This window comes from Alexandromys fortis, unplaced genomic scaffold (genome assembly GCF_014885135.2).
Source record: "Alexandromys fortis isolate MF-2015 unplaced genomic scaffold, M_Fortis_MF-2015_v1.1 scaffold_42, whole genome shotgun sequence".
Taxonomy (NCBI): domain Eukaryota; kingdom Metazoa; phylum Chordata; class Mammalia; order Rodentia; family Cricetidae; genus Alexandromys; species Alexandromys fortis.
Window position 1 is genome coordinate 8,874,351 of NW_026067934.1, and position 22,216 is coordinate 8,896,566.

Here is a 22,216-nt window from a genome sequence, read left to right on the forward strand (position 1 = left end):
CTGTCTATTTCAGGAGCGTTCTAGACGGAATAGCTTGCAGGAAGGGACGCCTGACATCTTCCTTCTGAGGAGCACAAAATTAGTAGAGTCAACTGACAACTGTTTTTTATTAAGTCCCCTCCCCTAGCCACACCCTATTCTGCGTTTCCATGGCACCCAACTGCCTGCCATTCTGTGCCGGCACACCTGTAGCGTCCCATGAGTGCATGACTAATCTATCAAGCAAAACATATTATTTTGTTAGTAGAGGTAATACTTTTTTATAAAATAGTCTCAGGGAAGCTAAATTATATAACCCGGAAAACCTATTAATAATTTTTAGTAAACATCTTAACACTATATACTTTATACAATTGAGAAACCCGTGACCCTGGGTGGTCAGGCTGGGGCGAGCGTGGTTATTTCAGTTCCAAGAAGTTATTTTTCTTAAAGGAGAATTTCACAGTGGTATTTAGGCTGCTTTATTTTTAGAACAGGGCAGAAAATATATTTTGAGGTTTAGAAGGGCTTTTAAAAATATATCAAGAGAATCACAAGAGAAAAGACGGCAGCGCTGTGTTAAAACATTACCTGAAGAGATAAACTCTGATATTCTCCCTCCCCACCCCCCATAGGTCAGATTTTGATGGTCTTTCTGGATGGCACTGTGTCCAATAATAGATTTTATCAACTCCCCGTGTCACCTCGGGGTAATAAAGGAAATCCAATCAAACTGAGTCAATATGACCAGGATAATGTTCAACACAACAGACCCAATCGTGCTCTGTGATCTGCATCCACTTTCCAGAAGGTCTCAGTGGGAGGGGCTGGCTGCCAGGGAAGCCTTCCTGTGGTTTCTGGATGAGATGGGATGGGGGAGCTGTCTCAGTCCCCTTGTCAAGTCAACTGCTTGTGGCTCAACAGGAGCCAGATTTCTGCGTCTAGTGTCCTTCTAGAATGCTCCGGAAACGCCAGGAGGGATGTTTCATTTCAATTATCTGTTTATTTTTATTCTTAAAATATATACTCATATACAATACCAACAAAGGCCGTTTAAGTCAATTGCATATATTATAGGTATATAAAATACGAGTGCCACTGTGTAACCGGTAATTGTATGTATCAATTGTATATACATTGGGAATCAGCTTATTATTTTTAAATTATTTATTTTATGTGTATGGGTGTTTTGCCTACATGTATGTATGTGTACCATGTGTGTGCCTAATGTCTTTGGAGACCAAAAGAGGGCATCAGATCTCCTGAGATGGGAGTTACAGACAGTGGGGAGCCATCATGTGGGTGCCAGGAATTGATCCCAGGTCCTCTGAAGATCACCCATGAGCTATGTGTCCAGCCCCAATATTGTTCTGTAGAAAAAGATTTTATTTTAAATTATGTATCATGTGTGTCTGTGTGTGGGCATGTGGATATGTGTGTGTGTGTGTGTGTGTGTGTGTGTGTGTGTGTGTCCTGCAGAGACCAGAGGTGTTGAATCACCCCTGGAACTAGGAACCAATCTGGAGTCCTCTGGAAAAGCAGTAGACACCCCTAACTATTGAGACATCTCTGCAGCCCAGTATTGTTCTTTGAACCAAAAAATATTTAAAAAATAACACTGTGATTCATGAGGCTTTGTCTTTTGATTTATATTGTCGTTGATTTCATTGGGGAATTAAAAGGGAGGGAAGAACACTAAGATTATAACATAAATCCTATTTTTAAACTATTTTTCTTTCTTTTTAAGATTTTATTTTTATGTGCATGGGTATACACATTGTCAGTGAGAAGGTGCCAGATTCACTGGAACTGAAGTTACAGGCAGTTGTGAGCTGCCACATGGGTGCTGGGAACTGCTCGTCCTCTGGAAGAACAGCCAGTGCTCTCAGCCTCTCCGCCCTCTCTCCAGCCCGACATAAATTCCATTCATTTTGATCTAAATGACTTTTTTAAATGTTCAAAAAGCAGCATTTTTTTTCTGCTTTAAGGCTACATACTACTCTTTTTTGTTCTGTTTTGTTTTTTGAGACAGGGTTATTCTGTGTAGCCCTAGCTGTCCTAGAACTTGCTCCATAGACCAGGCTGATCAAACTCAAAGATCTGCCTGCCTCTGTCTTCCGAGTGCTGGGATTAAAGGTGTGCGCCACCACCACCTGGCTCTGAACCACTCTAAAATCTGTTCCTTACTCCAACAAATTGAGAGTCGACACCCAGAAGCCACCAAGTCTGCTAGCAATGACACCTTGCCACTTGTTACATTTATGCATGACAGGCTTTTTTTTTTTTCATCATCAGATGCTGAGGAAATACAAGACAACACTCACCCAAGTATTCTTCACGACAACACTCACCCAAGTATTCTCACCTGTGGTGAACCAGAGTCATTTAGAGGCCTGGCAACAGGCCATGCAATAAGAATGAAGCTGGCTTCTTATGCTGGTTTTGAAACTTACTGCTGTGTGACCATGGGCCCAATGTCTCTGAACTCCAAAACTAAATAGGAACAGTGCTATCTATTTAATAGATATCATAAATTAGATCTAGAGGTATAAAATATATCTCTATATAAATGGTATATATAGATATATATCTATATAAACTATATCTATATAAATGATACATAGATAGAAAATATATCTATTTTATAGATAAATTTTAGTAAGTCTATTTTATAGGCTTATGGGGTCTCCCACAGGACAGATTCAAGACATAGTGGGTGCGTAACTCATGCCAAGTTTATCATTTTTTGAATAATCCAACCTAAAATGTTTGGTGGAATAAAAAGGCTAGTGGTTGCCCCTAAACTGAAGCTTCACACTGAGTCTCTCCTCCGGAAACTCAAGAGTTAATTATGGGACTATTTACCTTAGATCTGAAAGAAGTGGAGGCATCAACCAACTTTTGCCCTGCACCCTTTCTATGTGGCACCATGTTCTCAACATGGCAAAAGTTGTGTCCCTAGTGGGTGGGAACGTACTGTCTTACTCACCATTTGAAAGGCTAGGCTGTGGCTTAAGGCTGGAGTGATTGCCTCCCGTGCTGGAGGCCCCAGCTGGCAGCCTGGGGAAGGGAAGGGAGACGCCATCTGACCACTGCACAGTGAGGCTCATAGGGCTCACGTGTGCCTCACAGAAGATGGAAGGCTGGCATCACAGGACGATGGCCTGGGATTTGCAAGTTCTCTGCCAGCCCCAGCACAGGCTGCACCACACCCACGATGCTCTCTACTCATTCATTACACAAGCCAGGGATTCTATATTAAAAATGGCAAACCTGGGCATCTCCTGTAAAGAGTGATGGGATTTACCTGGCTTTGGAGACTCCTGAGCCCTAAGTTGAGTCTATGCACACAAACCACTGGGATAAGAACACAGAACACTGCTCCAAGCACAGGAAGATTCTGAAGATAACACTATAGATGTTGACAAGAGATGGGCCAAGGTTGGGTGTTTGAGGCGGATCAGTTAGTGACCATGGCCAACCACGTTGTTTTATTTTTTCTTTTCTTCCTATCTTCCTTCCCTCTTTCCTTCCTTTCTTTTTTGCTTTGAGTCAGGGCTGCACATAACCCAGGCTGGCCTTGAACTCCTCATCCTCTTGCCTCCAGCTCCCAAGTGCTAAGATTATAGACAAGTACTCTATACCCCAGTTCTACTTCTACTCAACATGGCTTGCATAAGGCTTTGCAGCAACCAGAATTTAGCCTGCCATCTTCCTCCCCTTTTCTTCTCCCATGGTCTTCGCCAGCTACACACCTAAGTAGTTACTATGTATGAATATTTAGGGGTTTCTTCCCTTACTGCACTAAAAGGGAAAATGCCAAAGGGCATTTTTGTATACTATTTTAAAATAAATTTGAGGGGCTGGAGAGATGGCTCAGTGGTTAAGAGCACTGGCTGCTTACTTTGATCGCCAGCACCAGAGAGTGGTTTATAACCATCTGGGACTCCAGTTCCAGGGGATCTGGCGCCCTCTTCTGGCCTCTGTGGGCACCAGCTATGCACACGGGACACGGACATGCCCGCAGGTCAAACACCCATTTACAAAATTAAAATAATAATAATTAAAACAAAATTGAGAACTGGGTAGACAAGATGATCCCATTTTCTTCTTATCTCTTATATTCTTGTGGGGCACAGAAGAAATGGTATCTTTAGGGAAAGATGGTTTTCAGGATGGGGATTCCTGGATTAAAGTCAGTACCTTAAGGACTAAGAAAAACTTCAAGGAAACCTACTCATGAGTCTGAGAAAATATTCAAGATATAAAGTTCCTTTTAGCTCAAATATTTTATTATTATTATTATTATTATTTAGACAAACCTCTTTGCAGTGAATCTCAGATTCATGGCTAGCTTCCCAGGGTCACAGCAGAAAGATAAACGGCCACACAATTGGCTAACATGCTTTTGTGATCTATAGGTCCAGACCCAATCTCTCTGCTGTCTCACATATTAAAAATAAAACAAGCTGAAATAAAATAACAAAACATTCTATTCTTCCTAAAGAATAAAAAATAAAAATCAGAATGGCAGAAGCTTAAAGAGACTAGGAAATAAACTGGTTGGATTCATTCCATTCAGAAGCTGAAGAACAACGGAACAATGTTAAAATGATGAGACTAATACACAGGCGAATACCCAGGCGACGAGTGACTGCCAGGTCGATTTTTATCATTTCTCTGGTGTGTTCATTTGTTTCTTAATGTGCTCATCTTGCCCATTAAGAATAATTAGCAGCTTTGCTTAGAGATTTGTTGGCTTCTGGCAATGTTTCCCCCCACACACACTTTTTTTGTTGTTGTTGTTGCTATTGGCATCCACCTTTCCTTTTTAGAAAGTAATTTTTGGGTAATTTGCTGTATAATTTGGGTTTCCTAAAAATTTAAGGGAAAGACATAAACAGTGATTTCTAAATGAGTTGTTTGATCTATATGCATCGACAGTATGTGATTTGGTGAATGAGTTGTTCTTCCAGAGGGGGCACACAAACGGGGAGGGGATTCACTCATATTAACCTCACTCAGCAAAACAGATTACAAGGCATGCCTATTGTGAGCTGTTTGCAAATCAAGAACAACATTAGTATTAAAAGCAGGAAGCCACATTGCCAATTTTAAGGCTTTTGCATGCTTTTTTCTCTTAATTAAAATAAATTAGATCTACTTACAACAGAAAAAGGCACACAAACATGGAACGAGCCATCATAAAAACCCAACCCTATCAGGAAGGTCCTAAGAGATGAAATAAAAACGCAGGACCAGTTTAGGCTGCATCCTGAAAGGACCTACTTCATCTGCATTGTAAGGTTCTCCCTCCTGCCCTTTGGCACCCCGCTATATTAAACCCATTGTAAAACCCAGCACAATAAAGCACTCACGGGGCCGAGCCTCTGAGGACCAAATGTTAAAAATCCATTTTCTTGGGAGGGGGCTGTACCAATCATTTCTTTGAAAGGCCGGCAGAGTGAATGGCAGAATCTGAGATTTCCTCTCTGATTTCAGGAGCTGGCATGGCATCTCTACTGCTTAAAGCGAAGGTGCGATAGTAATTAATGACATTAGCCTCGCTTCCCTCCTTTGGACACTCTGCAGTATGTAGTTCAACCATAATTTTAGTACAGTTAAATTTCCATACTGATTCTGGATGCTCCCCACAGTTGGATGATAAAAAGTTCTAATTGATTTCTGGTGCCTTTAAATAAAGTCACTTGGCGACTTCAGGGGGGCGGGGAAAGATCCGAGGGTACTGGGCCCAGTCTGAAAGTTTCTGTGGCCAAAACATCTCTCTCTTGTTCGATATCCCCGTCTTTCTAAACTCAGAAAAACACCGTGTGGGCTGAGCTAGTATACCTGAGAGCTCCCCTCGCTCTGTGTTCCCTGACAAGGAGGAGCACAGAGAAATGATACGGGCACAGAAGGAACCAGAAGAAAGAAGCGTGACTGGAGCGGCAGTCGCCTTCAGGAATATTTAGAGAAACTTGCCAGTCTCAAGATCATGATTAGAACCCTATGTTTAAAAAAAGGAAGCGCCTTTTGTGATCTCTTTCCCTGGTGTGAAAGGCAAAGATTGTGATTGGCTGTTTTCCCTTCCTGAAATTTTTTTTTTAAAGAGCTGTCAGGCAATTAGCTGGGTGGGGCTCTGCAGAGCTGCAGAACAATATTAGCGAGCAAGCTTCTCAGTCCTCCTTCCTCCATGTGAGCAGCTGATAGAGCTGCTGGGAATTTTATTTTCGAAAAAAAAAATTACAGAGCAGAGGAAGGAGGAAAGGAAATCAAAAATAGGCTTTATGTAAAATGCCACAAAATTCAAAGCTACTTCAAGTCTTTGAAGGGCCTGAAAATTCAAATAAGGGTCCTGCCTTCCTCACCGTGTCAAAAAAAAAAATCCAAAGCAAACAGATCTTCCACCACTTTTCCTCTCAGTTTCTAACGGCTGTTAACGACACGGAGCACATCAGCGAGGCGGCCAGAGGAGCCATAAATTGTGCTTCCTTCCTTAGTTAAAGTACAGTTCAATTTCCTGAACTCTGTGTACATATTAGGAAAGCGTAATCTAATATAATGGGGTTTGAACTGTAATAGCATAGCAGGAGAAAAAAAAAGGAGATAGCATTTTAATCCCAAATAAAAGGAGATCATGAAGGAACGATAGCTGCTTCCAGTGGGGGAACATAGGCAAGTCCTTAGCAATTAGCATAGGTGCAGGACGGCGGGCGTGTGCAATATGACAGGCTTGGAAGCTAGACATGAACATTTCCAGGCAACACCAAATAAAGTAAATAGCAATTTTAATCTGGGTTGGGCTGGAAGACCTTACTGAAAATAAAGAGCGAGAACGCTTCGAAATTATGAAATAAGATTTTGAATTGCCTCGAGAGGCGCACAAAACATCGGCTCCTTCAGTGAGAAGTGTCTGTAAGCCCTTAAAAAAAAAAAAAAAGAAACATATGCAGTCAACCGCAGTGAGTCCATATATTTCTAGCTTTTCTTAATTACTGATCATGTGTATGGGGAGCTCTTTTTTAATGCCCCGTGCTGTCTTTCTTTCTACCAATTGTTACTCAGCCCGGGGGGGGGGGGGGGGGGGGGGGGGCGCAACAAACCGGCTTTCTATCTGAATAAGGATACTTCTGATGGCCTTTTCATTCCCATCAGTTAACAGAACTTCTTTGACATCTGCAGAAATAGCAACCTGGAAAGAGAGAGAGAGGAAAAAAAAAAAAAAGAATAGAGCAAACAAGGAGCAAATACGCTTGTCTATGCGGAAGTGAAGACAGCAGTGACAAGCCTTCAGTATCATGCTACCTCACCTATTCCTCTGTAACAATCTTCAATCTTTTTTCATTTTATGTCTGCATTATTTTAATCATTCAATCAAATCAGTCAATACTTTTATCATTCCATTTGCGGGAGCCTCTATCTTGCTATCATTCTGTTGGGTAATTGCATTGTGACAGCGGATGATGGCATTCTGAGAGGCTTTCATTTGTGGGCTCCTGTTTATCTAGTAGAGCCATCATACAAGGCTGTCACTCTGCCTTTCAGCCCGCTGCTGTCTGGCTGCCTGATGCCCTTCATATAACTTTGCATTGCAGGCAGATGGCTTTGTGAGGCTAATTTTTTTGTGAGCTTTGACATGCTCGCACATTGGGCTGTAACCTCGACACATTGTATAAGAGCGACAGGTTTGTCAAATGCCAATCAGGGTAACAATATGCTTTTATTTGTAGAGACATAAAAACTTGTCTAGTGCACTGTACTGCTACAGAATATCTCCCGAATACATGACTCAGAACCCAGAGAATGGGGAAACGACGCTCCTGAATGGCCAATCTAATTCAAAAGAATCTAATTACGGAGCGCTCTGGATCATGTTTGTTGGTGTAATAACGCAGGCAAAACATTAGCAGCTATCTCATGCGCTCCAACTGTGATTCGCCAGGCTATTCCTGTATCTTAGCAAATGGGACTATAATCTGAAAAAAAAAAAAGCTTTCGCTATGGCAAAGAAAGACTGCGCGAGGCCTGGAATGTCACAACAAGCGATATTGACTACACTGAGGTAAAATGTCTCTGCTCATCGAGGCAACCATAAAATCAATATGATCCGAAAGTAAGTCAATCTAGAAGGGTCTCTCAAGACCCGGCAGCTTGACCGCAGCTGATGCTGTGGACGGTTCTCTGACCCAGCAGTTGGAGGCCCTGGAAATTTTTTCTTTTGTTCCTCCCTCTGAATGGGATTGGAATTGAGAAAAGACCTACCATGAGCCCAGCCAAGCATGTCATGCCACCCCCGAGCTCACACACAGCAAGGTCCCTGAAAGAGAGAAAGAAACGGTAGAACCCATACAAATGAGATGAAATGGCCAGAGCCACATATATGTTACAGGAACAAATCGCCATCTGCGGTAAGGACGACACTACCGGGGAGTTGTGGGGATGCGACTGGGCTGCCTCATGTCGTTTTGCGTTTTAAAAATAATTATGAAATAGAGAAGTCACAAAGCAGGCAAACCAGTGGGGGTCCCTTCATTAGTGTTCACTGCAACGTTGCCACCGCTGAGCTGAAAAATCCGAGAAGGTTCCCTTTCTCCCCTTGTCAATGGTGCTGTCTTTTAGAACTAAACTAGCTAGAGTAGCGAAAGATAATTGTCAGGAAAGGATAACATCGTTAATCCACATTCATGCCTTCAAAACCAGTTAGACGAGTAAACGAAGAATATATATGTGTGTGTGTGTGTGTGTGTGTGTGTGAACTTACGTTAGAGTCACACACAACACACAAATAAATGCAATCTTGGTTTTTTTTTTTAATTCTTTAAAGAAAGCTGAAACAGTTTGGAAGCTGAGCCACCCCCATAAAGCACAATTACACAAAGAGCATTTAGCAATTAACCCTTAGATCACAACTGACCCAGCACAACTGCAACAAATAAGCAAGGCAGGGAAGGCACAGGGTTAAGCCAGCGGACCTGAAGTCCCGGCTGGGCTCAGAGGGAAGGCTGGGTGAGCCATTCTACACCTACCTTCCCCCTTTGGGCTGAAATATCAGCCCTCAACGTGTGATATTCTCGCCCTGGCCCACTGCTTGCTGGCTGGAGTTTAAGCATAGCGAGATTAGGAAATGCCAGCCTTCAGGGCAGCCATGTAGCCCTGATCCAGGGCTACCCTCTTTAGATGTTATATGCTTAGGGTCTTAACACTGTTTGTTCCTCCCAGTTTGAGAAGTTGACTATCCCACGAGGGGGGGAAAAAGCAAAATGAAAGGGGGTGGTGGTGAAAGAGGGCATTCATATTAGGAAATATTTGAATGTGTATTTAGTTATTCAAAGCAACCACAGACTGCTTGGTAAGTATGGACCCAAAGAGCTTCAAAAATTACATGGTATCAACCCAAGCGTGTAAGGACATATGGTTAAAACACACCATGACCACCAATGGTGTATTATGAAACATGATGGACTATTAGGGAAGTGTATATAGGATGCTCATAAAAGGACAATTAAAATAGAAAAAAAAATTGAACTTTCTGGTTGTACCAAAGAGCTCCAGAATTTTTAAGTAAAGAATCTTTCCCCCTCTTTCCAAAGTCCCAGGAAATCATGGTTTGATACATAACACATATTAACAGCTGAGATTATTGATTTCTTTAGTATAGTAATTTATATTATACATATTGTCAAGGACACAAGAAATACCTTTAAAACTAGAACATCTTCAAGTAATAGCCATGAGGCTTTGTCAAAGGCACCGGTGACTTCCCCAGCAGAAGTTAAAGAATGTGTTTATCGTGGGGACCCTTTTCTTTTTGACCTTCACAATCAGCAAGGATTGATTGCGCCTTCCCTTTGTTTCCCCCAAATCAAAGCGAAATAAAATGCCTCGAGTGAAAATCAAAAGCCTTTGACACACAGCAAAAAGCTTGCTGTGCAGAGCTGTGCAGAGCTCACACCCCACGGCAATGCAGATCGGCCTCAGAAGCAACACGTGTTCACAGCAACTTCCCTTTTCTCTTCCTTCCTCTCAATAATTTACAGCTTGAAGGCCGTAGAGTGGACCTTTTTTTTTTTTAATTCACAGATTCAATAACCATGATAAGCTAAACAAATATCTTTTAAGTGTGGCTCTTACCTGAATATATTTCTGTGCTTGAGGCAGTAGTAAGCCAAAACCTCCTCAGCTGGCCAGATGCCTGGAAACACAAGGGCGGAGATATTAGGATAACACAGTCTTCTTCTTCCAGACTAGCTTTTAAAAATGAAGACTCGGGACAGGCCATTGCAACTCGAACCAAACTTAATATGGTGGCTCTGTGCCTTGCGCCAGATCATGAATTTCCTTGGCTGTTATTTTCATAACGGCCGACGTTATGACCTCTCCCCAGGGTGACAGCAAAATGGCCTCCAGAAACTTTGCTACACTTCAGTCACAATAAAACAGAAAAACTATGAACAACCAACGTTACAGATATCAGAAGTTAAATGTGGATGGTAGTTCAAGTGGATTTTAATCTTATTTATGCAAAATTAAGACACATAAGTTGAAGACTTGCTATATATGTAGTTCCTGTAGCTGGGGAAGAATGGGAAAAAACTCACTTTAAGGGGCAAATAAAATTGCTGAAGTCATTCTATATTGGGGGGGTTGTTTGAGACAGGGTTTCTCTTTGTAGCCCTGGCTCTCCTAGAACTTGCTCTGTAGACCAGGTTGGCCTCGAACTTGGAGATCTATCTGCCTGTCTCTGCCTCCCAAGTGCCAAGATTAAAGCCTTGTACCACTATCACCCAACTTTCTACACCTTTCCATATTAATGCCTTAAAAATATCCACAATTCCTTCATTACTCTAATTAAAACATCAAACTGCAGTATAAAATTGAGACATTAATTTCACCAATTTTGGCATGCCTTTAAATCCAACAGTAATCCTATACACTAAACTGCCTGGAAAGGCATTTCCAAAGATCATCACTTATACATTTATTGAGAAGACAAAGTTCAAGAATAAATATGAATTGCTTCCCAGATAAATATATTGGAAGTCATAGTTACTGGTGGTTATCATAGGATGGTCAGATTATGTGGGCTCTTAATATTTTCTCTATACTTTTTTGTGTTTCCAAAATTTTTACAAGGAGCTTATATTACCTTAGATATGATTAGAATAAATTATAGCCGCATAAAAGTCATGGCTTCCTCCAAGGAATCAGCCTTAGCCATCAATTAAGGGACCCCCCACTGGGTTTCCTTCCTGGGGGGTTAAGGATGCTCCATGGCCCTGGGAAAGAGTGGCCATATCTCAGCACTCGGCACAAAGTTAAAAACATTGAAAACAATTGATTTTTCTTCCGAGATGAGCCTCAACATAAGAAATGTAAACATTTCAGAGAAGAGGATGTGAAGAAATGAGAGCAACCAAAGACAGTGGATGGATGAGTTAATGACAAGGAAAAAGAGGTTGCTCCAGCAGGCACCTTACAGGAAAGCCCCACAGGGCCTTTCTACTCCAGTCTCCCGGCATTTTCAGTAGCAAGGAAACCATGGGAAAGAACAAAGAAAAGCAGCAAGAGGTGTTTGGAAACACATTTGGAGGGAAGGCACACAAGTGGGAGAGGGTAGCAGTTAAGACAACAGGTACCTGAAATCAGACCATTTGGGCTCCGGTCCCTGCTCTGCAGTGCTAGATAGGTTGGATAGGTTACCTAATCCCTGTGCCTTGGACTTTTCATTTGGAAAGCATGTGATTGCAACAGCAACTTCACAGAATGGCTCTGAGATCAAGGGAGTGAAACATGCAGTGTGCTTAGAACAGTTCCTAGTTCATAATAAACACAAAGGAAAAGCAGGTTGTCGCTGTTGGCAAAGGAGGGTGGAACAGTAGATAGAAGAGAGAATGTGTGTGCACACAGAACAGTAGATAGAAGAGAGAATGTGTGTGCACACAGAGAGAACAGTAGATAGAAGAGAGAATGTGTGTGCACACAGAACAGTAGATAGAAGAGAGAATGTGTGTGCACACAGAGAGAACAGTAGATAGAAGAGAGAATGTGTGTGCACACAGAACAGTAGATAGAAGAGAGAATGTGTGTGCACACAGAACAGTAGATAGAAGAGAGAATGTGTGTGCACACAGAGAGAACAGAAGATAGAAGAGAGAATGTGTGTGGACACAGAACAATAGATAGAAGAGAGAATGTGTGTGGAACACAGCAATTATCCCAAGATTTGGCAAAGATGGAGAACCATTTTTACCACTACTTTGTCTGGATCCCGAAGTCATAAGACCTTGTACACCTCTTCACAAAAAGACCTTCATAAAAAAACCAAATTCAGCCAAGTGGTGGTGGTACATGACTTTAATCCCAGTACTTGTGAGGCAGAGGCAAGAGAATCTTTGTGAGTTCAAGGCCAGCCTCGTCTACAAGAGCTAGTTCCAGGACAGACTCCAAAGCTACATGGTGCAGGAGAATTGTCTGTATTCTGTAAATCATGTTCTAAATAAATGCTGATTGGCCAGGCAAAACGTATAGGCAGGAAAATCAGACAGGAAGTAGAGGTGGAGCAAAGAGAACAGGAGTATTCTGGGAAGCTTCCTCTGCCACTCCTGCCCAGATGACCAAAGAAGCAGGATGTGATCTACCCTGCTGAGAAAGGTACCAAGCCATGTGGCTAACATAGATAAGAATAATGTGTTAATATAACTTATAAGAGTTAGCAAGAAGCCTGAGCTAAGGGGCCAATCAGTTTATAATCTTATGGAGACCTCTGTGTGATTTTCTTTGGGACTTGCCAGCTGTGGGAACGGGGCAGGACAGAAAATCCAAACGAGCAGGCCCTCATGTTACAGCTACAGAGAAATTCTGTCTTGAAAAACCAACAAAACAAAACAAAACAAAAACAAAAAGCCTAAAGTACATAATAAAATTCTCTGAAGGCAGAGTCAAGACAGTGTTCTCACTAAGTGGGTGTAATCACTCTGAGTACATAGCTGTGAGGGTTTTTTTTTTTAAAGTAATGATAGGGGAAGGGTATTTAACTAAAACTTAAGCCCCAATGAAGAATGAACATAACTTCTAAAATGCATAGCCTTTTCAACTCATTTATATTTTTTTTCAAGAAATTACAGAGTGATTTTTTTAAAACCAAGTTAAATACAAAGATCAAAAGGCTAAATTTCTACAATTAGCAACAATCACTGTTAATGTTTTAGACATCATTCCAAAAACCTTTCTAATCATAAAGGTATCTCACCCAGTTGGGATCTTCCCATTCAGGGATTCAGTAACTTGATTTTACCCCCATTCAATAAGGCATAGGAGGGGTCCATAATACTGAGCTCACACTCCAGTTGTGTCATTTGTACCAAGAGCCTCTTGTGTACACCAGCATTCAATTAACCCATTTCCTCTTATTAGATAGCTAAGTGGGGTTCAAAGTTTGTAATAGTATAAATAGCAAGAGAAGGATATGCCTTCTCCTAACATATTTTTCCCCATACTTAGATATGGGATATCTGGTCAAAAACTAAGTACAGGTTCTGGAGAGATGGCTCAGTAGTTACGAGCACTTGCTGCTCTTGCAGAGTATTGAGGTTCAATTCTTAGAACCCACATAACGGCTTACAAATCATCACTAACTCCAGTTCCAGTGTATGCAACATCTTCTGGCCTCCAAGAATACCAGGCACATATACTGCACATACATACATGTAGATAAAATACTCATACATGGAAAATAAAAATAAGCAAATCCTTAAAAACTTGAGTATGATCCATATTCTGATTAAACAGCTAATAAGACAGCCTGAGCTAATAGGCCAACCAGTTTATAATTAATGTAGGCCTCTGTGTGTTTCTTTGGGACTGAATGGCTGTGGGACTGGGCAGGACAGAAATTTCTATCAACAAATTGCGCCAACATGGACAACTAAACCCACTTAAAATCTGAGAGAGTTTGGGAAGGAATTCTAGGCACAAAAAGAACAGAGTTAAGGGGGCTGGAGAGATGGCTCAGAGGCTAAGAGCACTGGCTGCTCTTCCAGAGGTCTTGAGTTCAATTCCCAGCAACTATATGGTGGCTCAAAACCATCTATAATTCGATCTGGTCCCTTCTTCTGGCATGCAGACAGAACATGGTATACATAATTAATTAATTAATTAAAAAAGAACACACACATACACATGCCTAAATTAAATAAACAAACACACAGCTGTCATTTAAAAAAAAAGAACAGAGTTAAGCATGGCTTCTTGGTGGCAGCATTTTCTCAGGTGGGCTCTGTTTGCTAGAAGCAAGCAATCTTATTTAAGAGAGGCTTCCTGATTCAGTTTTAGTTGCAAAATCCTTGCAGCTCTTTTAAGAGGACCCACCACTAAACACTTAAATGGTATTTATGGATAGCTGACAACATGCTTCTTGGTGGGGGCAGGGACTTTGAAACTCCATAGAGTTGTAGCAATAAACATGGCTCCTGCCAGTACCTCTGCCATGATGCTAGACTCTTAGAAAGCTAAAGAATGGGGTGGATCCAGCCGTCAAAGCCACGGCTTTAATCCTAGCCATATGGCTTAGCAAATTAAAGACTCATGAGGTAAGAAAAGGAGAAATGTACAGTAAAGATAAATTCAGACCAAAAAAACCCTCTAGATGGTTTACATTGTGTTTAAAATATATGTTGGCTTGAGAGAGAAAAGAAAAAGGATAAAGTCCTTAAAAAGAGAGTAGTTGGGTGTGATTGCACACACCTTTAATCCCAATACTTGGGAGGTAGAGGCAATCGGATCTCTGTGAGTTCAAGCACAGCCTGGTCTACAGAGTGAGTCTAGGACAGCCAAAGATACACAGAGAAACCATGTCTCAAAAAAAACCCCACAGAAATTAAAAATAAAAATAAAATAAATAGAATTTAAAATAAAGCCACATAAAGATGGAAAATACACAGAAAATCTGGATACTATATGCTATTATGTTGTCTTTGAATTGTTTGACAGCTGAGGAAGGAGCAACAGCTGCTAAAAGACACTTGACTATAAATTCTGATGGATTAATCAAACATATATTTTGAAAATGTCTTGACTTCAAAATTTAAGTCAAAAGATATGTTACTTTGGAGAAGAGGTTTTGCTTTTGTTACCACAGGAAATGAGAGGTTGTGGATTCACTCTGGGTTAAAAAAAAAATCATGTTTGATCAAGGAAGACCCCCTGAAGAATCTCTAATAGAGGCAGATGGCCCAGATGATCCAACATTTCAGAGGACCTCTGTTGGAGTTTCCGCTGAGTTCTACATCCAGAACAGCCTCAAAATTGCTGGCTGAGATTATCAAGCCTCAAAGAATATTTCAGTCAGGACTTGACCATAATCCTAAATTTTCTTTAGGTACCCATAAGATTTTCAGGGCCCCCAATAAGCGGAAGTAGCCTAGAAAACTACACCCACATTCCCACAAAATGGATTTTCGATGTTTGTGAAGTGAAAGGGGATTGGAAATAAACAACTTTTAAAGAATATTTGCTTCTTCAAAGCCTTACCAAGACAAGGCTTTAACAATCTATTTTAAATCACAAATAGCATTTGTTGATTATATACATAATGGGTTTCATTAGAGCATTTTCATACATACATACAAGTTTTATTTTTCATAACAACCCTCTATTCCTTTATAATCCCTTTTCTACTCTCATTTGGTTTCAGCACTTGGTGACTCAGTGAGTTCCAACAGAGGATCTTAGGTGAGGGATTGTTCCTAGGAATATGGGCTCCCCACCAGTGGTTACAGCACTGAAGAAAACACTCCTCTCTCCCTCAGCACCATTAAGTCCCCAGAGATACTCAGGGGTCGGGGTAAACACCTCCCCACTACTGCTATTACCTTCCTATAGGTTCTTGCAGGCCTCTTTGGTCCCTCTTCTCCATACGGAGGGATGCCCACAGGCCCAGCCTTGCATGGATGTCCTGCCGCTAATCACACCTGCTGTAGATCAAGGGTGTAACATCAAGTCCTGAAGAGAACACACCTCACCACACCTTCCTCCATCCCTTATACTCTTCCTGCCCCAGCTTCCGCAGTGCCCTGCAGTGGTCCTTAGAGGGAGAGATACAAAAGTCCTACTCATGGTTGAGCATCCAAAGTGGCCATCACTTTGGCTACAAATGAGTCATGTAATTACCATTGCCCACTTTAGGAAGGAGCTTTTCTGACCAAAGGCAACGACTGCACTAATCTAAGGTATGAGCATATTCACTTAGAAGATACTTTGAGGAGCACACTGTGTTCTTCTAGTGAAACAATAGTCATAGCTTCCCCAGTAGGATCTATGACCTCCACAGCCATGAGCTTTTGACCAGGCTGTAGTATAGGATGTGGATTCCCTCCTGAGCAGTAGGCCTCAGATCTCCCTCTTGTCACCAATTTGCTTGTGTTGCCCCAGTGGGCACTTGTTGCTCTGTTGGAGCTGCAAAATCCACAGCCGAGTAAGATGCAATGACACTGAGTTCCCCCCACTCCAGCCTGCACAACACCAGCTGGCACTGTGAGAGCTAGTTAGCAGGACCCGGCTTCCATCCTGCTTCGAGCTTGATTTCTGTATATCCTGCAATCAAGGTGTGTGGAAGACGTATTTAACAATTAGGGTCTTTTTTGTTGTGGTTGTTTGTTTTGTTTTCGAGACAGGGTTTTTTTTTTTTTTTTCTGTGTAACAGCCCTAACTGGTAGTCAGATTGATAAATATCTTAAATCACACCATAGAAACTTCATCCAGCAACTGAAGGAGACAGAGGCGGAGACCTGCAGTGGATGTTCGCATTTTTAACAAGGTATTTACCAAAAAGAGGATGGAGAGATGAAGAGAATTTATACAGATCGAATGCTGAGCCCTTCCCCCATCAGCTCACCCCCACACTCGGCTTCCTTCGCCTTCAATCGGCATTTTCTATTCCTACATTACATTTAATTAGAAACGAATTACCAGATACCTGAGGAAATGTGACAGATATCAAAACTTTTTCCCGTTTCTCAACTTAATGACTTCTCTACCTTCCATTTTCAAACCAGTGCTGTTGCTATGCGCTCCCAAATTCTCCTGCCTTGTGAATTTGTACCTAAAAATAGAACGTTATAGTGTTCTTACGTGGTTTTTGTCAAGACTTTTTGAAGACTTATTTTCACTTTTTGTTCATATTTATAGGTATGTGTCTGGGTGCAGTCATGCCATGTGTGTGCAGCTGCCCTCACGGCACAGATGAGGGGAGTGGTCCTCGGGGCCTGAAGCGGCAAGTGGGTGTGAGCGGCCTGGCTTAGGTGCTGAGAATGGAACTGGGGTCCTCGGGAAGAGGAGGGAGCGCTCTCAACTGCCAGCCACCTCTCAGCCTCTCAGAGGATGTGTAGCTGAACCGCTGAAAGCCCCTCCTTTGCATATAGCTGTAGGACTGGGCTACAGTCGGAGACACAGCAGCTGCTCTTCTCTCCTCTGTATAGACTTTAGCAGGGATACTTTCGGTGGGCATTTCGGAAGAGCAGTGAGTAGCAAGGCTTCACGGAACAGAGTCAAGCTCCTCAGAGCAGCGGTGAAGCACTTTAGAGTACATGCAAGCCAAGCACACAGCAAAATGATAACGTCCCAGGATTTTAGCATTTCATTGATATTGCAGGGATTTCTGAACCGATGATTGACATTTCTGCTATACTCCTGACATCTGCTCCCAAGGGAGAGCAGTACCCACAGCGATATTTAAGTAGGTAAATTATTGATCTAAAAAATGCATCACAATGTTCTAATTAACGGTTTATTCTAGAAAGACATGTGTCTTCTCCAAAAACCCATCTCACAGGAGAAGACAGAGCCTTAAATCATCAGTTCTCAACCTGTGGGTCATGACCCCTTCGAGAGTAGCATATCAAATATCCCGTATATTAGATATTTACATCATGATACATTATTCATAATAGTAGCAAAATTACAGTTATGAAGTAGCAATGAAATAATTTTAAGGTTGGGGGTCACCACAACATGAGGAACTGAATTAAATGTCGCCGTGTTAGGAAGGCTGAGAACCAGTACCATAAATGTTACTCAGGAACAAGAAGTATCTTATTTCTCATAGTCTCAGCTTAAGCCAGATGAGTCTCCTTTACAGAAGAAGAGGCCTCCTTTATCTCCTTTACCCACTGGGGTTCTAAAAGCACTGGCTAAACAAGAGTGACATTTTAAAAATATTCATTCATCGCCGGGCGGTGGTGGCGCACGCCTTTAATCCCAGCACTCGGGAGGCAGAGGCAGGCGGATCTCTGTGAGTTCGAGACCAGCCTGGTCTACAGAGCTAGTTCCAGGACAGGCTCCAAAGCCACAGAGAAACCCTGTCTCAAAAAACCAAAAAAAAAAAATATTCATTCATTTATTTGAGACCAGGGTCTCACTCTGTAGCCCAAGCCCATGTGGAAGTCACTACATAGTCCAGGCTGACCTCCGATCCAAAGTAACCCTCTGGCTTCAGCATCCCACTGGGATTACAAGCGGGAGTCACTGCTGCCCAGCTGCAAAGACACTGTCTGGAGAGGAAGTCTCAGAATCCCATACTGTGCTTAGATGTCTATGGTCATTTGGGTTCATCCTACCTCACTTTCCTTCTAATGAAGGCTTGGCTCCCTATAGATGTGTCTATCAGAATTGGACCTAGTGAACTTGATAGACTGCAGACAGCCTACAACCAGATTTAACACCAGAGAGAGAGAGAGAGAGAGAGAGAGAGAGAGAGAGAGAGAGGTACGTACACACACAGGCATGCACGCACTCAGGCACACATGCACAGATGTCTGGGTAGTAACAATGATAGGGAAGGTTGACAATAAGATGGATTTAAAGTACGCAGCTACTTTTGTTGTTACTGTTAGTGAAGAAGCTAGTTTAGACGTATTTTAAATGCCAACTGCTGTGGTTAATCTAGAGTCAAACATCCATCACTGAGCTGATGGTTGAAGACATCCTAAAGTTACGTTTCATAGGCCATTTTCAGTATTTTTACTGTTTCTTCTTTTCCTTTAGTTACACTCACATATTTCTTCTGTCATTGATAGGTTAGCCTACAATAGCAATCAAGAAGAGGACTACAAAATGCTGGCAAAATATTTATTAGCTAAGCACTGTATTTCTGATCTTGAGGATCAGTGGGGGAAGAGACAGGATGGTACTGAGGCCTCCTACTGGTCAGAGAAAGAGCCCCAATGTGCCAGTTACAGCTGTGACACATGCTGTGCAGAAAAAGCAGAGATGTCGCAGGGGACCCAGCTGAGTTGGGAAGAGGTTGGATGGAAAGAGTCCCCCATCCAGCCCCCCAAAAAAGGATGCTTTTAACCGTGGAAGCTGAGATTCCAGAGGACATGGAGCAAAACAAAGGAGGAAGAAGGGGGGGAACAAGGATGGACAGAAAGGTCCTTCAAAAGAGAGTACCATGAAAAAAAGCTTTAAAGAGGGGGGAGGTCTTGATATTCCTGGAGTAGGGCGCTGTCAAGGAGAGAAAGGCAGAAAGTGGGATAGGATGAGGCTGGAGGGGTGGGTGGTTAGGGGCCAGATTACAGAGGCTCCAATGGCAGTGCCAACATACTAAAGCATCCTTAAAATCCATGCAATGGTCTAAGCAACAGAGTGTTGTATCTGACTTACTAGAAGATAATCCTGAGTACTCCATTTCTGGGGTACTCCAATTCTGGATAATCCATTTCTGATGAAAATGGATTGACAAGGGGCAAGGGGAGGCAGCAGGCAGAAAGCTACCACACATAGCCAGGGAAGAACTGACAGCTGGGTCACGGGGACTGGTGATGCTTTGAGACATACTTTAAAAGCCTGCTCACAAGACCTACTGGATGGCTAGATGTAAGGAGCATTATGGGAAGCATTATCGCGAACAAGAAGGTAGATGATAAAAGACTCCTATAGGATTTTCTTCTCATTTTCCATGAACTGAGGTGGCTGATTTCATGGTGGATTAAAATACCAGCCAGGGGAGGCCTGGACTGTGACATCAACAAACTGGAAGATACTGGGACTTAGAGTGTCACCTTTTTGAGATTCTGAATCCTCATCTGAAAAATGATAGGCTTCAGTCAAATTATATTCGGGGTGAGGGGGGGGCTTCACCCTATAAAATCTACAATAGAAAAAAAGACCTCTTGCTCTGGAGTTACACGGAGTTCTGCTTGAATACACACTCTTATGGATCTGTGACCTTGGCAAGGTGCTTAACCTTTTTAAGCCTCTTCATTCATTCATGGAACATACAGTTATTAACAGCCATGTCTGCTCTCGAAGCCAGGCTATCGCGGTAATTAAAACACAGCCCTTCCCTAAATAGCTTTAATAGAGGCAGTAGACAATAAATGTAATTCCAGGTATTGACTGAGGCTGCAAGGGAAAGAAAACACAGCAAAGAAACAGAAAACAACTATCGGGTAGGGGTGCCGCTTCCTCAGCTGGCATTGTTGGGCAAAGCCTCAGATTTCTCATGTGTAAAATAAATGCAAGCAATAAATGCCGCTTCCAGGATGCCGAGAAGACTGCATATAGGCACTCAGAATAAGATCAGACATGCACCAGATTCATTATCGATGGTAGAAGCCCTGGCCATTGGCTGTGTGCTATTACTAAGATGAACTGTTTCTATACAATCTTGAGGGCATCTATATGGAACTTTCACGGAGAGTCTCATCTTTAATAAGTAATGTATGAAGTCAAGCTCGAACTGAATTTGGGAAAAAAAATTGTCCTGATTCTGGGACTCCAAAACTTGTCTGGAATACGAATTCCAAATGTACATGTATCTACAGATATATGTGTGTGCATAATGTTACATACAAGCACATATTTACATACCTATGCATATATGTGCCCATGTGTGTATGTAGATGTGTATACAATGTGTTTCTATATATCTATGCATCTCTGTGTGTATGCACACGATGTGTGTGTATATATTACTCTACAGTGATTGTCCTGCTCTGTGACATTGACAGGCTCACTCTGTACCATAAAGGTTCAATAGAAGGCATCCTAAATTTGTGCATACTGATGGCAGAGAACACAAGTAGATCTGAGTGGGAGGGTGTGGATGTGTGGTCCAGAAGAGCAGGCACGGGGAAGCATGCCTGGGGACATGTAGTATTTATTTAATGCCAATACTATACAGAACTATCGTGTGTGGGGAACATCAAGGTCACAGAGTTGGAATGTGGCCTCATGTAACTCTAGAAACATTATTCTTAATATCTAAAACCTGCCCCTTCCACTGGGCGATGAGCCAAGGGCTGGCGATGCGTCCTGGGCTGCCATTTTGCTGCTTGTGCTCCCGGAGGAGCCATCAGAATGCTATTGGTCTTATGGAAGGACTCATAGTGAGCACAAGGAAGGAGACATCAAGAGGCTTTCTGCTCCGCTTCTCAGATGGCCGGGCAGGTTTACAGGCATGGCCTAAGTTTAAGAAGCAGGAAGACTTGAACCATACATTTTGATTAGATTCCCAGTGAGGTGCAGACTATGAGGGAGATATGCCCAAAGGAAGAGGGCATGAAGGCAGAGAGGAAAGATGGTCTTCTGAGAACATCCCCAGGGGCTCTGGCCTTTGGGTCTGATGGTCAGGCTGGGGACAGGTGCCAGGCACTGATGGTGAGACCCACTTCTAAGAGACAGGAACACACGGCAGCCACACTTGCGCTGCTCAGTCTGTAAGAATGTGAACTTGAAAGACGTTCCTGACATGTTAGCTTTGTGACCTCAGCAGGCGACTTACATCTCATTGCCTTGATTCCTCATCTGAAAACCCAGATTGGGGATGAAATACATGTGGTGAGTATGCAGTAGGCACTCACCCACGCTTCCTATACTGCCAGCTGGTGATACTCAGTAGGCACTCACTCTATACCTCCAGCTGTGATACTCAGTAGGCACTCACTCTATACCTCCAGCTGTGATACTCAGCAGGCACTCACTCAGTTTGTGCCTTGTATGCTGCTAGTTGCTAGTAAGTTTACCACTAGAGAGCAGAGGCAGCGTTCACTGAGCACCTGCTATTTGCTCAAGTCACGTGACATTGAGACAAGTGAAAGAGCCCAATGAAGCTTGTCCATGAACAGGGAGCCCATGCAGTCTGGCTGGGATTTGGGGCCAGCCACTTTCCAGCTCTGAGAGCAACCCTGTGTGCTGTTCCTTCAAACACTGGCTGGTCCAGGAAGGCAAGAGGATCAGTCTC

At 42.5% G+C, this 22,216-nt stretch overlaps 1 protein-coding gene across 5 annotated transcripts in view; it reads right to left on the reverse strand.

Moving 5' to 3' along the window:
* Camkmt (calmodulin-lysine N-methyltransferase) overlaps positions 1–22,216 on the reverse strand; it is a 378,918-nt gene that overhangs the window by 54,104 nt on the left and 302,598 nt on the right. For 3 of the 5 annotated variants that reach the window (XM_050146077.1, XM_050146076.1, XM_050146078.1), the window contains exons 4-6: positions 10,111–10,171; positions 8,242–8,296; positions 7,108–7,171 (exon numbers count right to left, since the gene is read on the reverse strand). In XM_050146077.1, coding sequence (XP_050002034.1) covers positions 7,108–7,171; positions 8,242–8,296; positions 10,111–10,171 — 180 coding nt within the window. Of the gene's footprint in view, positions 1–6,780; positions 6,902–7,082; positions 7,172–8,241; positions 8,297–10,110; positions 10,172–22,216 lie in introns of those variants that run through there. The other 2 variants (XM_050146080.1, XM_050146079.1) reach the window with 2 other exon arrangements.